Source organism: Vanellus vanellus (assembly GCF_965231255.1).
Source record: "Vanellus vanellus genome assembly, chromosome: 7".
Classification (NCBI taxonomy): domain Eukaryota; kingdom Metazoa; phylum Chordata; class Aves; order Charadriiformes; family Charadriidae; genus Vanellus; species Vanellus vanellus.
This window is the reverse complement of record NC_138912.1, coordinates 21,218,444-21,236,098: the sequence shown is the minus strand read 5'-3', so window position 1 is coordinate 21,236,098 and position 17,655 is coordinate 21,218,444. Positions and strand designations below refer to the sequence as shown.

The 17,655-nt window shown below is 39.6% G+C and overlaps 1 protein-coding gene across 1 annotated transcript in view; it reads right to left on the bottom strand.

Annotated features, from left to right (window-relative positions):
• FRMPD2 (FERM and PDZ domain containing 2) overlaps positions 1-17,287 on the bottom strand; it is a gene marked incomplete at both ends in the record, with an annotated part of 58,429 nt that extends 41,142 nt beyond the window's left edge. The window contains 10 exons of the mRNA XM_082486287.1: positions 2,113-2,265; positions 3,193-3,331; positions 3,428-3,578; positions 4,323-4,497; positions 5,168-5,239; positions 6,837-6,987; positions 10,203-10,287; positions 14,341-14,472; positions 16,268-16,394; positions 17,255-17,287. Of these exons, the coding sequence (XP_082342413.1) occupies positions 2,113-2,265; positions 3,193-3,331; positions 3,428-3,578; positions 4,323-4,497; positions 5,168-5,239; positions 6,837-6,987; positions 10,203-10,287; positions 14,341-14,472; positions 16,268-16,394; positions 17,255-17,287 (1,218 nt within the window). The remainder of the gene's footprint in view (positions 1-2,112; positions 2,266-3,192; positions 3,332-3,427; positions 3,579-4,322; positions 4,498-5,167; positions 5,240-6,836; positions 6,988-10,202; positions 10,288-14,340; positions 14,473-16,267; positions 16,395-17,254) is intronic.
• Between the last annotated feature and the right edge of the window lie 368 nt (positions 17,288-17,655).

Genomic DNA, 17,655 nt, shown 5'->3' with positions numbered 1-17,655 from the left:
AGAAACCTTTGAAAACCCTTACTAAATTTTCATACCTACTGCCTCACAGAATCATCACCTTACTTTGGTATGTCATAGAGCCATTACATGCATTCATTTTCCATGTGTACAATTGAAGTAACACTTTACCACACACCTCATTTCAAGAGGTAGGAGGATTATGTAGGTTCCTGCACAATAATCTAAACATTGCATGGCACTGACGTACTCAGCATTATTACAGCTACTTGGCACTTGTGTGCATTTCTGAATAGAAATCCATGCAGGGTTAACGCTGCTTGATTGCTGTTAGACCTTGTTTCTTTCCATTTTCTTTCCTGTGACTTTGTTTCCCTGAGCAAACCCAGGAACCACGAGGTACAGCAAACATGATGATCTTAGTAAAACTGCTAATACTTTGGTGCCAGGGCTACTCTGACATTGTTATGGGCTTCTGTGGTTTCCTTTCTACAATAGCGATGACCAACTGGAACTCTTAACTGCAGTGACACCACAGCTCCCGGCCTGCAGTAAACTCACTCGGGTGCATACGCTCATTCCTTCGTGGCTATCATCTTTTAAAATCAGACATTATAAATTTCCCTTGCCAAGAACCTTAAGTTATAGTTTGCTAAATAGTACCTCAAAGTATCTCACCTAAACATAGTGGTGAGTTTTGAGGGAATTTCACTGCCCCAGAATTCCCTTCTTTGCCAGAATTTATAGTAACGGATCTTCAGTGTCGCTTCTTTCTTGCACAGTGCTCGTTGCTGGGTGAAAAGTTAGGCAGGATTATACCTCAAGGGACTGAGGAGTCATCTCCTGCCCTTGCCATCTAACTGTGTAGAAGAAACTCTGAGGAACTCACCCAAAGGTTCTGGGTGTTGTTGCTTGTCTTTCTACCTCCTGCACTCGTCCACAAAATGTTAAAATGTGACTCAGACCCTTTACAGGACTATGAAATATGAGGAGGGGTTTCCACCCTCTTTTGTGATCTGCAGATCAATATGAGTTTATTCTAAAACTTTTTTTTTTTTCTGGGAAGCTAATGTAGAATCCCCAAATGACTTTTTTAACTTTTAATAGAGATTTCCAGTGACAAAAAAAAAAAAACACTTTAAGAAGATCTGTTTTTCAAAAAGTATCCAGAGCACAAATGTTCCAGTCCTGAAAACTGGGGCATCTATAATCACTAGCTGAATCGGGGTTTTAATTTTTAATCCCTTTCATATTTAGAATTTGCGTGTTCTTGCCATGGGGGCTATCTTTCTCACTTTGTATGATGTGTTGGCTCCTTCTACAGACTTATTCATTGAAACAGATACTAACAAAGCTGCTTTTCTTCATTGGATTTGGCACGCATGATGGGACTGTCATTAAAGCTAAGCTTCGATCTATTTCTTCAATTCCACTGACAGCGTTAGATGAGGAACTGACATAATTAAACAGCAACTGAACTAAAATGATGCTATAAATAAAAGCATGTAGCACTGCAGCAAAATCACTACTGATATTTATCCATTATCTAATCCCTGATATTTTTCATTTGATGGAAAGCAGAGAAGTTTAGTGGAGAAGGAGAAATTAGGGGGGAAAAATTTAAAACCCACATCATCATGACATTCTAGAGCCCTAGAGAAATAGTCATGTGAGAAAATAAATAATAACTCCTTCCTCACTTCAGGGTTCACAGGTATTTTTAAACAAATAATCACTATGCGTTTAGAAACTGGCTGAACAGTTGTTGTAGTTTCAGAAGTCAAGAAAGTCATTATTCCCATGTTTTATAATCATTTCTAATACATTCAGTAGGTGTTTTTAAAATCATCTGGAATCCGGACATGTTGGTAACATGCTGAAAATTTGCATCAACCTTTAGGATATTGAAAATGCCCTGAAATGTGCATTAACTATCAATGAAAGGAAACGTACCATGTAAATGTGATGTAAGTTATTTAGAGTGACAGTATCTGCAGCAGAATGAAATTATGAGGTTTTGGTTGACTATTCAAATTTGTTCACGTTATCTAAAATCTACTGTATTAGGCAAGAAGGAAATCATAGGCAATTGTAAATAGAGAGGAGCTTTCTCTCTCAAAATAAATAAATAATGTTTGGGCTATGGCAAGTTACCTTTAAAAATTCTAGTTCAGCCTCATCCTCAAATAGGGAATGATTCATACGATGTAATTTAGCAAGCTCTCGCTGTACATACGCCAGGGTCATTTTCTCTATTCGGCTTGCTGGAATGTAGTCTTCAACACGAAAATAGCTCTTGCCATGCATCTTTAGGGAAAAAAAACCAAAACAAAACAAAAAAACAAAAAACAAAACAGAGAGGACCCTTTTGTTCTTTCTTGACTTTTCTTATTCGGTGCATTTCCATTTTCAGGGTGACCCATATGCTGAAGCCACCCTGTTGCCATTTCCTAAATGAAGACAGGGAACAGCAGGCAGTGTCCTGCCAGCCAGCTGTACCTCTGGCACCTGTGCTCAGCCAGGTGCTCAAAGCACACACTACTTCTCATTTGGGAGAGCAGAAAAGAGGTGGGCCTACGGGCATGCCTGCAGTCTTACACTTCGACCTGACAGCTACAGCTGCATCAGTAAAACCTACAACGGGGGACCCAATGCTGGGATGGATCTGACCAGATGGGTCAGACCACTCAGTTCAGTTAATAGAGCTACACTGACTTATGTAACTGAAGATATGGCAGAGAACATAAATGGGTATGTTCTATACACTTCAAAACTAGGATAACTAGATGGCAGATATGCCATCAATGACCTTCCTGTCTTTGCAGCTTGTGGATCTGAGCCTACACACAAAATAGCTGTGAATTCTGCAGTGTTTATTTATTTTTCTTTTCCATGTTTTCTAATCTCTTTAAGCCCCTCTGTACAAACAAGCTGTGCCTATGTTGGAAACTTTCTACAGATTTTCTGGAGTTTCTGGGCTATGTTATCAATTATGAAGGACCAAGAGCCTTTCATCGTTCTGCCATATTTCCTGCCAAATTAGCCTGGCTCATTACTGCTCCTTAATCAGGCAAATGTTGTAATTTTTTAAATTAAATCTGAAATGTGATTACTGAAGGACTTAGCTGAAATTATGGGCTATTCACATTTCTTCTTTCAACTCTATGTGACAAACAAAAGCTGCAAAAGCTGTTGAGAGAGACCTCTGAGAAATACTGTATTATTTATCCACACCTCAGAAGCATAATTGCCAAGCTCTGCCTGTAAAGCCAAAGCGCCGAGTTTCAGGGCCGTCTCGTCATTGCAATATAATCGCTCCTCCAAAATATCTTTACGAAGCTGCAGGTAAAACTGATGCCTTGTCAAGCCATGCCTGGAACAGAAAAGGATTTAGGAACACAGGAGGAGCCTTGAACAATCACCCTAAATGCTATCATTTTTCCTGCAGTCAGCAGAACCATGCACTTACTGGATAACATTGAAGTGGTTGACAAAGAATTTTATCCTTAGAAAGAGTGTGAAATTAATGATAGAGGTTTTCTTCTTGGGTTGGTCATTCCAGCCATCTGGGGCTACTTTGTAGAGTTTGGTCTCCTCATCCAAAAAGAAGAATTCTTTACCTGAAATGAGAATTTTGGCTTCTGTGGTAAGTCTGGAGATACTTCAGTAGCTCATAGTTCTGCTGTCTTCATTCAGTGCATCGCTAGCAATAAAAAATAAAATGGATCATGGATGTCAGTTGAGATTTACTTCTCTGTGTCACGGCTTAATGTATTACTCCTTTGATGGAGAATTTAGGATAACTGTGTAATTTAGGAGCACAATTGTTAGATGCTGGATTGGTGTGGTATCTATGGAATCACTCAAGAATTGATGGGACTTGCATTCTGCTCACCATTCAGGTTCTGCACCCCATTGTAATCCTCGTGCCCTACACACGAGGTATGCTTCTTCCTAGTCCCTCAACCCCGCTTGCCATCAGAAATGGGCAAGGAAGACGTGGGTCCTGTAGATTAAATAGCTGAGCCTGTACTCCAACTTACATCTAGGAATAAAGACAGTCAGCATTCCTCAGTACAGTTCTTCTTGGAATTTCTGCTGGAGCTTTATGGCTCAGTATTATTCCAGTGCAAGGCTGGGACACAGCCTTTTCTGAATGGGAATACCAGCCAGTAACAGTATGGCTGTATTGATGGACATGCTTTACATCAGTACAGTTTAAACCAACTTACCTTACTTTTGCTTAAGCTTTGGATCTGCTTTCATCTGAGGATCTTAAAGGATCTTACTGGAATTCATTAGTAAAGTGACTACAGAGGCATTGAGGGAGAGAACTGTTACTGTAGTTAGCTGTGTCTCGTTACCTTTCAGGTAAGCCAAGCCAAAGTAGAAATGTTCCACCAAGTTTGCATATGCCACCACAGTGTTGAAAACATCTCTTGCCTTGGACTTGATGTCACATTGCACCTCAAGGCACTGCCCATTGAGTAGAATCACATTGAGATCCCTTTGGGACAAATAGGATTTCCCTTTTTTAGTCTAAGAACATGTAACAAAAAATGAAGAATGAGTTCCAAGTACAAGCAATGCAAGTTCCACAGCATTTTACTACTGAGGCCTCTTAGACTCCTGCCTCTGCATAAACTGATGGATTTGGTCACAACACTATGCTATTCCCTGCCTTCTTTCTCAAATTAATGTCCCAAACATTTCTAATTTTATAAAACCCAGGGAATCCCAACAAAACAGCTGAGCATACTCAGACTCTACAATCACCAGGGTTATTCTAGATTTGAGGGTAATTCAAGATTTTCTTTGCTCTCATTTTTACTGCTGCATGCTGTCAGCCTTTTACCTTATCTTTTGAAACATGGAGGGTGTGCCTGCAAACTGGAGGAGTCCAGTACATTGGCACTAGATGTCACGTTGCATATTTGCTGTATACTCTTCATCTCAAAAGTCTTGTGCTAAAGTGAGCATTCTTAGCTGAGAAGGATAAATTAAGCTGTTTTCACACCAACAGAAATAACTGCATAGCACTGAGAATTAAATGACCTCCTTTCAAGTTGCAGTACCTCTGCCGGAACCCTAACTTGGTTTGGGAGGAGGACATGGCAAGAATACTGGGTTGGGACTCAGGTGCAACTTACCAAGAGCCCCAACTAAAGGGTCACTAGATTAGTTATAAATTCTTAACGTTCATACTTACCACAATTGATCCAGGCAGCTGTAAGGTCACTGGTGGTTCACTAGACAAAATAATAAATTCTGGACCTGAAAACTGTAATTGAGGCAATTTAGAAATTTAATAAATGTCTCCTTAATGTAATGAAGATCCTAAACACCAGTACCAATGAAACCCATTTCTGTTGATCTGTATGCTGCAGCTAATTGACTTCAGTGTCTAATAAGGTGCAAATGCTGCTTGAAGACACCTCTCTGTTTGGGGTCTCTCCTGTGTGGACTCTCTGTGCTCTAATTAGGGGTAAGCCTTTTCTTCTGTAAAGGCACTTAACCAAGATCCATTTCCTATGTAAGGCACCTGTTTTCATGACACTTACAGAAACTTTATTTCTTCTAAGAACTTTTCCCATTTGATTCCCAAGTTGCTCTGAGGACAGTCACATGTACACATATGCATAGACACCACTGTGATTTCATAAGCCTAGCTTCCACAGGGAACCAGGCTAAAATGCTGATCTGCTTTCTTTCCTGTAATGAAGGTTGACTGATATTTCTTAGGAGCAGACCTTGTATTCTTTTGCTTTACCTTCAACAAACTTTAACAGCACAAGATGCTTTTTTTCCTTGCTGAGCATGCACCTCACAGAATTTTGCATATTGGGTTTTTTTCAGGTTCATCTATGCTTTTACATCCTTGAAGCAGACAGAAATAACTAAATGTCTGCCAGTGGTAAGATGTGGATCCTTCCAGCCATTATCCACGACTTAGAACTTTTAGCTATTTAGATGGTTTTTCTGAGAAAATTTAGGATTGTTTCATGATACTGGTATTGTCCTGCCAACAGACAATGCAGTTTTGTATCACATATAAAGAGGGACTAGCACTTTGTTGTGGCAGTTGCCAGACTCCTGAGGAACCCAATTAGTATCCCAGCAAAAATCGTATTAACAAAATTTAAAACTATATTTATATATAAAAAGATAATTTTCCAAAGTATCTAACTGAAACTCTTGCTCAAAGTTCTGCCACTGGTCAGTCTTGAGCTTGTGAACTGGGAACAGGTGAAAGAACTCCCCAGACTGGAAACTGTCCCTTCTACTTCCACAACAGAAAGCTCCATGGGCAGCAGCATTGTGGAGTTTTTTGCAATTCTGTTATTTCTGGATTTTTGTCATCTGACTGCCAAAGAAACATTATCCTTCCCATTTAACAGAGTCCTACAACAAGTCAGCAGCTAGAAAGAGACCCTTAGGTGAACGGTTGGTTTGGCGCACTTACTGCCAGCCTATGCTTTCTGCCCAGGCATGCATGTAAAAAAAAAAATCAAGTCCTTTGAACACCGTTGACCAGCACTGTTTGGGTTCAGTCTCTCTGTAATGTTTTTGCTTTCTGAAGTGGTTGATGAAAACAGTCCATATGGTGTTTGATGCTTGCAGAAATCACACATGTAGATCAGAGGGTTCAATTATAAGCTTTTGCTTAGACTTTACGGACAAGAGCTTTCACTGCCTTCAGTTCTGGGTTATCGCAACTAGATCGTGCCTAATTTGGAGTCTGTCGATTTAGAATACTCATCTAATGAAATGACTCAATAGCTAATATGCACATCACCGTTGAATGACACCTGGATGCGAGGTTTCTCTTTAGTGATATTTACAGTTTGAAATCAGCTTATAAGTTTTTCATTAATCACCTTTTCCTTCCTGTGGAACAAACATTTTTGTGATGCAGCAGCTGCTGTGTAGTCCTTTGTAGACACAGAGAAGGTGGAACCTAAACTTAGCAGGTTCTGTCTGCTGTTCTTCTGAGTTCCACCAGGGATTTCTTCTACAGCACTGACTGACCTTCAAAGGAAATTTCATAGTGAGCGATATATATAGCATACAAACAAAACAACACAGACTTGAGGACAAAAAGCTTAAGGTATATTGACTGGCAGAACATTATGAAATCCAGAGCAATGTCAGTTATAAGTTGTTAAATGTTTCGTTACAGAAAAAGAAAAATAATTTAGCAGGGATGATGCCCTTTACAAATAAATCTAAACTATGCTTTAATTCAGTAGCAGTCTTTTTTTTTTTTTTTTTCTTTTCTTCATTTGGCGAGACAGATCTAACTGGTTTAAGTCTGGTGAAGCCAACAGGCAAAGAATTTAGCCCCATGCCTTTCTGGGAATTCTACAGGATGAAGTCAATTCCTCATTTCTTCTTTTCTGAAGCAAAAAAGCTTCAGAAAACCATAACATTTGTCATTACATCACTCAGAATTTTCCAGGAATGGAAACTAATTTAATTTAATACAAATTCATTAGAATAAATTAATGTCTTGTGGAACTGAGGGAATTTTCAATTTAATTAAGAGAAAGATATGTGAAAGATAAGAAAGCTGTCTTTATACTATACTTTTAACCCGTAAAGTAATGGTGTTTTCCACACAAGCAGACATATGTGTGCTTAGAATAAACTTAAAATATAATATTTAGTCTTATCGATAAGGAAAGAATGATTATATGGTATAGAAGGAAAGGTTTTGTTGAGGTGGGTGTTTGCTAATTATATTTTTAACAAATGCCAAAGTCACATGGAAGTTTTTTGTTATCCCAATGTTTTATCCTTTTCTTTTGCATGTTGCTTCAAGGAACTATTCAGGGAGTTTCCAAAGGTTTTTAACAAAGTTACTGGAGTAGCTGCTGATCTCTTCTCCCTGGTATGCAGTGACAGGACACATGGGAATTGTTCAAAGCTGCATCAGGGGAGGTTCAGACTTGATATTAGGAAGCATTTCTTTACTGAGAGGGTGGTCAAACACTAGAACAGGATTCCTAGAGAGGTGGTGGTTGATATCCCAAGCCTCTCAGTGTTTAAGAGGCATGTGGACAATGCCCTTGATAACGTGCTTTAATTTGGTCAGCCCTGACATAGTCAGGCAGTTGGACTAGATCATTGTTGCAGGTCTTTTCCAACTGAACTGTTCTGTTCCATTCTTTTCTATTCTATTCCATTCCATTCTAATTTGCATTCCTCTGTCTATAAAGATATCTAGATATTTTTGTTTCTATCAACACAACCTCATAAAAATTAACATTTAACTAAGAAGTATGCCTAAATAGGACTTGAAGTGACTTTTGTGTGTATAAAAATACTATTAGCTCAAAACCCAAGATGCTGTATTGAGAAGACTTGCTTTTCCTGTGGAAAACACTTCCTGTTATTAGTACTGCGAGGTGAGAGATGCCAGACTTGAGCTGTGTCTTCTTTATATATAGGCCATAGCCCTGCATATACTTACAAGATTAAGTTTGTGAGGTGTAAGTTATGTCAGTTGGATTGCTTACAGAAGCGAGCATGATGATATTAGTAAGCTTTATAGATAGTAAACCCATCACTAGGTTTTGTGTTGGTTGGCCTCCTACATGGGAAATTGCTGGTTTCCAAACTAATTATTTCAACTCCACTGTTATCATGGTACTTACAATAGGATGGTGACCTCGGTAGGAATTCAATTGCAGATGCTTACAACCAATAGTGGGGTTTACAGTCCCTAAAGTTCTATGGGAAACAGCTTGCTGGAAATTTGGAGAAGAGAGTTCACCTTTCAGCAGAGGAGGGGAACATTTTCTTGGCAGCATGCTTTTAGATCAAGGATATCAAGATGATACCCGGGTTGGTAGTCAGAGGCATGGCAATTGCTCCAAAATACTCAGTAAATAAATCTTGTTACTGATGTCATTGCTAGGTGTGTGATACACATATAGATATCTGTATACATATATATGTATGTGTATGTAGTTAGACAGGTAGACAGAGACTTCTTTCTTTACAAAAGCTGCCACTGTCCTGCAGCCTGGTTGTAGTTCTTTCTTATTGCAGGTTTAGAGGTGTACTGGGGTGTCTCACATCGCTCAGATTATCGTGGCTGATTTATCAGGAAGTTCAAACTGTTTACTTGGGATACGTTTAATTGGGAGTTGATCTAAATGGAGCATTTCCTGTGGGCCTGAATAACTCATGTCATGGTTAAAAGAAGAAACTCCTGTTTAACTGGGTCAAGAACTTAATTTAAATGGGATGTCTGTAGGGATTACATGGTGCTTATCTATGGGATTCTGGTCTTTGTGGAGCCTAGAGGCTAACAGTACTCACATTTCTTCTTCATTTGGAAACAGCCATGATTACAGCTGCACTATGCTAACAACCAGTCTAGAAAACTCTTGTTTGGCAGCAGAGGCATTTCTCTGGCTTTTGAAAAGGAGTTAGTTTCAGTTGTACAATTCTCAGCTTTCCTTGTCTATGTCTACAGGGCTGCTGTACCTGCCATGGCTGAAATGAGGTTAATCCTCATGACAGAGCAGAGATCTTTACTGCTTGTGTCCCTGGGTTACCTATAACTTTTCAGTAAAGTGGCTGTGCAGGGCTGGATGTGGCTGACACAAATGAGACAAATCAATCTAAGAACTGAGATAAAAATGCAAATAATCAACTGAAATTGATGGATCATGTACATTGTCTGTCACAACCACTCCAGAACACATCAGGCCTCTGCTAATGTGACAGCAAGGCAAGACGGGATCAGGAATGTAGAGAAATACAGACTCTGCAGAATGCTTTGCCAGTGAAAGCAATGACTGTTCATACCTTCTTAACAATTTTTTCCCTTCCACACTCTCTGTGGAGCTGCTTCCCAGTTGTTTCAGTCACAGCAAGATATTGCTGCTTACCTGTCTGATTCTGATGGAGACACACTAGGGGCAGCTGTTCGGGGAGGCCAGTGACATCTGGCAGGACACAGTGGTACACAGTAAAGGAGGAAAACTCCAATGTGCTTGTTTTGTGTGGATTGTTCAGGGCCCAAGCTCCATTTCGCTACAGCATTTGGACTGTTTCACTTGGAGCCAAATCGAGTCTAAGTACACTTTAAGTCTACATAAACAGTATCTATTATCAAAACAGGTTCAGATGGTGATCCAAGCTTTTTCCAATAATGACATTGCCACACCAGTTGTCTGCTTCATGTGGTAATAAAACAGCTTGTGTCTTTTAGGAATATGAGTTTTGATTACCTGTTTATGAAGAGCTTGTAGCTGCTTTGTGTCCTTGACCCACTAAGGGTGGGGTCCCATGACCTGTGCGTCTGTGGAACTCTCCCTGAAATTAATGAAAGAAATTTCACAGTTGAAGCAATTGTAGCAGTACTCAGCATCAGATCTTGGTACAATTACAACATGGAGGAAATTTAGACTGGCTGCTTCCTCTCTTGTGTCCTTGCTTGGGCATGATAAATAGCTATTTGATACGGCTAAGTGAATACTACACCAGCAGTATTCCCAGTTCTCTAGTTATTGTTACTTCCTCTTCATAACCCTTCATGTGAACGTAACTTGGAAAAGAACTGTGTAGGTAAAATGGCTGTTATTTCCATATGTATGGGGTTGCTTTATGAAACAGTTTTTGGTCTTCAGAAATTACCCCTAGTATTCTTTATTCTTCTATTTCCAGGCATAAAATCGGGGGGAGGCATGAAACTTCTCTGGCTTAATCAGAGTAGGATATAAAATCACTGAAATGAAAACTGTTTGTAAGTATTCCACTGGTTATTTGCTACATTAAATATATTGTAAATGTATGTACATCATAAGAATCTGGTGGGAATATAGGATGTTTTGTGAGTCATTAGCAAATAAGATTTGTATAATTTTTCACCTTCAGTCATTTCTGCTGTTACAGAAAGGATAGGCATTACTATGTCCAAATACATTGAAGGTTGAAATTTAGAGGTAGAACCATAAAGGGTTATGCAAGTGGTAGTTTCATGAACATTTCTTCTAGCAGCAGATATGTTTTAAATCCTTTAGGGAAAGGTAGGAAGGTTGAATTTTTCTTCACTTAGATCATTTCATTGATCTTATTTGAAGAATTGCATCTCAAAATATTACATAGGCAGAATGATAGAGGTGATAAGGTGAGCTATGTGGAAGTAATCATTTAGGTCAGCTTTTTCTCCAGATAAAATATCCATGAAATACACCCTGAGACCTCAGTCTAAATTCCAACACGAAAACATGACATTTAATTCTCATGTACCAAGCACCGATTGCAATTTTAAAAACTAGAAAAATCTACAGTCACTTTGCTAAAATATGCATAAACATGTTTTTTCAAGTTGCAGATGGTAGTGACAAAATGTGAGATTTGAGATAAGCCAAATACTCAGGGCTAGTTACCAAAGTTAAGATTCAGTCCCGTATTCTGAAACTACATGCTTTTCAATGAGAAAGCCTTGCAAAATTCTGTGCTTACACTATAGGTTTCACATAATTGTATAAATATACTTTGACAAGCACATAAAATTCCCCTTAGTCTTTCTGTCTCAGCTGTTATGGCAGTGGGACAAGTTGGCCAGTTTTAGTGTCCAGACTGCTGTGCTTTGATCACAAATCCAACACGTTCCTCATGTTTAAGTAACATGAGGCTCTCAAAGATGATGATCCTGTAGATGATTAATTTATTACATGTTAAATGAGCTTCTAAAGCACAGTCTGGATAGAGATATTGATCTCCCTTGATAATGGTGCTCTACTAGATGGTTATATTTCTTCTCAGATAAGAATGCATTTTTCTAATACATTATCTTATGAAAGAATGTCTGCAGCAAACAAGCTCTCACATTCTGTGTTTTCTCCTGTAATTTTAGAGTTTTGTCTTACAAAATCCTGAGTGTGAACAGCTCCCAGTGTTTCACTGGAGACTGAGACACACCCAAATTCACTGGAAAGAGCTTTTGTCAAGTTTATTACCAAAATTTTTTAATAAGCATCTTACAAAACAGGCTTCTGAATTTACCTTCACTATGTGCCACTAGGTATGTGACTGACCTGTACGCGTCACATAGGGAGCAGCTGCAATCTCAGGTTTTTATTGCTGCTGCTGTTGATTGCAATTCTGGAGCTTCAGAAAAGCACCTTTCAGGAGGAGACTATTAATGGCAGTTGTATAAGTAACCCCACCTTCCCCATCCTTGGGGCTAAGGACTTGGGGCTGAGAGGCTATTATTACATGGTGCTTTTTTTCCCCAGGATGTATTCATGTATTCACTTTCTCTCTGTGAATTATCTCCTGGCAGACTTGTGATAATGCAGTGGGCACCCGTTTTTTTTTTTTTGCCATCTTTCTAGGGAAAGAAAGTCCCTTGAGATCATGTTCTATGCCTTTTATTTTTGCCTAGTAAATTTTAAATCTTTCAAATTTGGAAGTGTGTGAGTAATATGTTCCTATGAATTTCATGACAATCAGGAGCTGGATATCATAAACCCAAATTAATGTTCCCCAGTGAGAAAAAGCAAGGACTACTCAGCAATTTTCTGTTATTTATGGCATCAGTGAACTAAGCAGTTGGTGTGCATACCTTGTTGCAATGTAACTGATGTAGTGGATATTAGTGTTACTGCCTTAGGGAAGAAATTTCTGGGATATGAAAAACCACACATGCTTACAGAACTGTGGAATGGAGAATAGAAACAGGCAGGAGACTGAGAATGGGGACCTGGAGCTGGCATGGTAAGTTTGGTTTTTTAGGAGACACTGATGGCATTTGGCAAGAGGAACATTTTGCTCTTGGGCAGTGTGAACACCCTGTCTATGTGTCCCTAGCTCAGATTCCAATTTAAGCATGAAGATACACGTGCACAGCAGTACTTCCCTTCCTGATTAATTCCCTTTGCTTCATAGTAACCCCCTAATCTGTGATTTAAGTGGCTTGGGAAGGACCCTGACTGATGTCTACCACAGTGACTCCACTGTGAATGGATCACCTCCCAGTTTCTTTCACACTGTCCCTGCCATAAAAGGATTGAAAGTGGAGCTAAAATTCCAACTGTAATAACTCCAGACAAAGTAAATCAGAAGAGCAGCGTTGCAATCTGGCATTTAGCACAATGAAAACAACACACTGAGCAGGAAATACACAATGGCTTTAGAACAAAAATGAAAAGAAAACAAAGGGCTGTTTAGTTGGTTTTTTTCCTCTAGATTTCAGAATTAGTCCCTTGGTTTTTGAATGGGCTTGAAGAAACATTAATCCCCACCATTCAAGTCAGGTATTATTCTACTCCTGCCCATTTCTGCACAGAGGGACCTGGGACTTCTGGTGGACAAGGTGACCATGAGCCAGCAACGTGCCCTTGTGGCCAAGAGGGCCAATGGTATCCTGGGGTGCATTAAAAAGAGCGTGGCCAGCTGGTCCAGGGAGGTCATCCTCCCTCTCCACTCTGCCCTGGTGAGGCCACATCTGGAGTACTGTGACAGACAAAGAACTACTGGAGAAAGTCCAGCAGAGGGCTACGAAGATGATCAAGGGAATGGAGCACCTCTCTTATGAGGAAAGGCTGGGAGACCTGGGTCTCTTTCGCCAGGAGAAGAGAAGACTGAGAGGGGATCCTGTCAATGCTTATCAATATCTAAAGGGTGGGTGTCAAGAGGATGGGGCCAGACTCTTTTCAGTAGAGCCCAGTGACAGGAGAAGGGGCAACAGGCACAGCCAGAACACAGGAAGTTCCATCTGAACATAAGGAAAAACTTCTTTCCTTTGAGGGTGGCAGAGCACTGGAACAGGCTGCCCAGAGAGGTTGTGGAGTCTCCTTCTCTGGAGATATTCAAAACCCGCCTGGACACATTCCTGTGCAACCTGCTTTAGTTGAACCTGCTTTGGCAGGGTGGTTGGACTAGATGATCTCCAGAGGCCCCTTCCAACCCCTGCCATTCTGTGATTCTGTGATTATTCATAGATTCAACTGATTTCAGCGCTGCCATCTTGACATTGTCCATCATATGCATTTGTGGGGTAGTTCCACCATTTCTCATCTGTTTCAAGACCCCATGGGCTAGAAACATGCTGGTCAGGCTTTGTCTGTGATCTGCTGAACAGTATCACCTGGCAAAGGGGGCATAAAGCAAGAAAGAGGTGATGGGGCTGCATCATAACCAGGGAATGTATAGTTTTACAGTAGGACACAAGTAGAAAGGAATCCAATATTAAAAGGATCTTTCTTCTCTGCAGCTTAGCACAAATATACCTCCCTAGTCACATAACCACAAGTGCATTGGAGTACCGATCACCTGACCATACCTGGGTAGTCTCACATTTCAGAGGACAAAAGAGTTAAGAACATAATTCATAAACATAATCTTTCAGGAAAATCTTACCTCTCCTCTGTCCTCGGTTAGACAGTATCAAAGATGTACTTTCAGAAATACTATTAGAGTCGCTGTAGTCCACAGAGAGTTGTCTGTAATCTTCTGTTGACCGACTATAATTCATTAACCTGGATCCTTTGTCTGGAAACAGAAAGGAAATATGGTGAATCATATACTTCAATGATAAATCATTTTATCTGCATGGTAACGTAGATAACATTTGGCTTTACTAATTTTTGTATAGTACATGTCTGTCTTCTAACCCTGACTTCACATCCTTAAGGACCAAGGAAAGCTTGGTAACCTCATTCTATAACTTTCATAATCTTTTTCTGACCCAAAATAGTTCTCAGTTCTCCTCAACCATTCCAAATAAAACAAATCTAATATATTAATTCTATTCTACATGTTTAACTGAAAGGTTGCAAAGTACAGGTAACCTCCAAAGTTCCCTTTCCTTATATTCTGAGTCCCCAGCCCTTCAGCTATGAAGTATTCTTTCTGTGTGCAAGATGGACAGTGCCCAGACACAATGCACTACCAGAGTTGGCTGCAGAAATTCCATTAAAGGGTCATCCTAAGTAATTAGGAAATACATACTTCTGTTGCACCCTAACTTTACTTTGGTTGCATTGTGTCGTGTCCTTTTCCAGAATCTCTGAAGATGATAATTTTTAATTAAAAAAAAAAAGAAATGGAATGCTGCCTTGCAAAGTGTGATTCAAACGTTCTCAATGTAATCCACATCCTGATTCACTGAAGTCCTTCAGCAAGTGTAAGCCACATGACCTGAATCCCTAGAAAACACAGAGATCACCCCAGATACATAATTACTAGAACCAGTAGAAGGAAAATGGCAGGAATTTGTGGGTAATAGAGGGTTGAAGATGGGACCATCCATTTTGGCAGCAGCAGAGTTTTCACCAGCTTATGCAAGTGTGAATCTATAAGCCATTTCTAAATGAGCGAGTAAGCCAGTATGATTTGAGGGGTGGTTCGTCTGTATTTTCTCAAAAGAATCTCCTTTTCTTATGACCAATAATACCTAATAGAAATGTTCCACGGGTATTTAAGTGTGTGTTTAAATCTAGCTGAAGTTAATGGAACATATATGTAATTTCATGAATAGGAATTGGATTGTTCATATGTCTAATGTTGAGCATATCCCAAAAAATGCCTGCATATTGTAGGCCAACCTTTGCCTTGCCCCAAAATCAGGTATTTCTGTTGAAGTGACCAGTACAACATAGAGACTAGAAAAAAGAACTATCTGAACCTGAAGTCCACATTTAGTTACAGTTGCAGAATTACTCTGAGGGATAATAAAATCTTGATTGTAGTCAAATGAAATGTGAAATTAGTATATGCTGGTTTATTTATATAGTGCGCAAGATTTGGCCTTATGTCTTGAAATCACTCCAGCAATCCATGTGTGAATTTATAAAACATTTTTTGAATAGAAAAAATGGAACTAAAATCAGAAAGAAACCACAAATCTTTGCTTGAATAATCAAATAAGAAAGATGAATATATATTCCTTAATGGCAACAGGATAACTTCACAGAATCCCACTCTTTACCTTTGAAAATACACTTCAGTATACAAAGCACAAAAGCAGTTTTGAAAGTATTTTTTTATATGCACAGGTTTTATGCAAAGTGCTTTAAGAGTAGAATCTGTACAAGCTGATTTGTTATCATTGCTTCACAGCCCTCAGACTACTATCCTTTGAGGAAATAAGGAACAGAAACCTTGCTGACTTGCCTCAGAGTCTTTCCATTATGAAGTCATTTATATGTAAAGCAATAAATATCCTCTCCAACACTACATGTAATCACTACAGCATGAAATTAAACAATTCACCAAGCTTGGGAAAGACTCAGAAAAGGCTGGCTGTATCCTTATTAGATAGTTCAGATTATAAATCTTTCTTTACCTTGGTGAAAATTCATCTGGGAGGACAGCGGTGAGGTGTCCGATATTTTCTCATGCAGTCTTTTCCTTATCACGTGACTTCTGTTAAGCTGAGAGGCTGCGCTGTCTTCGGTGGCTGCCCGCTCCACCTAGAAGATAGTTGTACTGCAAGTCAATGTCATATGATATGTGGACTTCAGACTTTCATGCTGAAGTGATCCTTGCCCTCTGCTTGTCAGAGGCTGCTGATTTGTTTGGTATAAGCAACTTCATCTGCTCAGACACAAAGCAGGATTGAGTTTTGATGGCTTCATGCTCTCACACCACCTGTGGTTAAGAAGGGACACCCTCTCTCACAGTGGGAAATAGAGTAATAGAGAGTGCAAGGGAAAAGGTCATTTCAGAATGTTAAGGAATACTGGTTGAAAACAGAAAAAAAATATTTGCAGTGTGTTTTCTTCCAGATTCATTCAGCTTGTCAACAAAAATTTTTTGATATTTCAAATCTTGAGAAAAACCTCAGGCATGCACTTATTGAAGACTTCATGTGGGTCTGGCTTGATTGCACGTCAAATGTTCAGTTCCACTCAAGGACGATGAATGAAATTCTCAGTATGATGTAAATGTAATGTCTTTGAATTTCACAAAGAAAGTCTGAAACCAGAGTGGCAATGGGGAAATCTTTTCTCTTGTGTAAAGTCCGCTCCTTTGGCCAATATGAAGTCTCTAAAGGTTATGATATTTTCAGTATTAACCAAAGAAATGAAGATACTGTAAGCACAAAAGCTGGATTTGTGTCATTTCCCAAGAGTGTAAGAGTGGTGTGAGAGATGGCTTCATTGCCTCCTTTGCTTGTACACGTGCCCACTGAATTTTCTGCTTAGAAGTCTAGAACCAAATCTCACTTTCTTAATTCATCCGAGCATTAATTTCAGGCAATTGCTCACCTGTATCCCATGTTCACATCTCTCAATTATGAAAAGATTATTAGTATGAGTGTAGTACCTACCTCACTGACGTTTCCCACAGCAAACTGGACCATTTTCTTTATGTAGACATTTGCAGGTAAGGGAGCAGATTCCTTCTGATGTGCCTCACATCCTTCCAGAATTGATTCAAGAGAAAGTCTTTTATGTGGCAGATCTTCACATAGTGTCAGCAAGAGCGTGTGTAGTTGGTCACTCAGCTGGAGGGACTGAGTTAAAATGGAGGTACTGTTAAATAACATCTCCCAGTGGTCTGAAATCCTGTGTAAACTGGGACCAGGAATTTCTATAAGCCTTTCACCCTGGTTGAGAAATGGGCACTGAATTCCTTTAGACTTTGTGAAAATTCCGGACAGGCAGCATAACAGCACTAAATGGAGCCTTTGATGGGATCCAGGATAGCCTTGGAGGGAACAGGCATCTA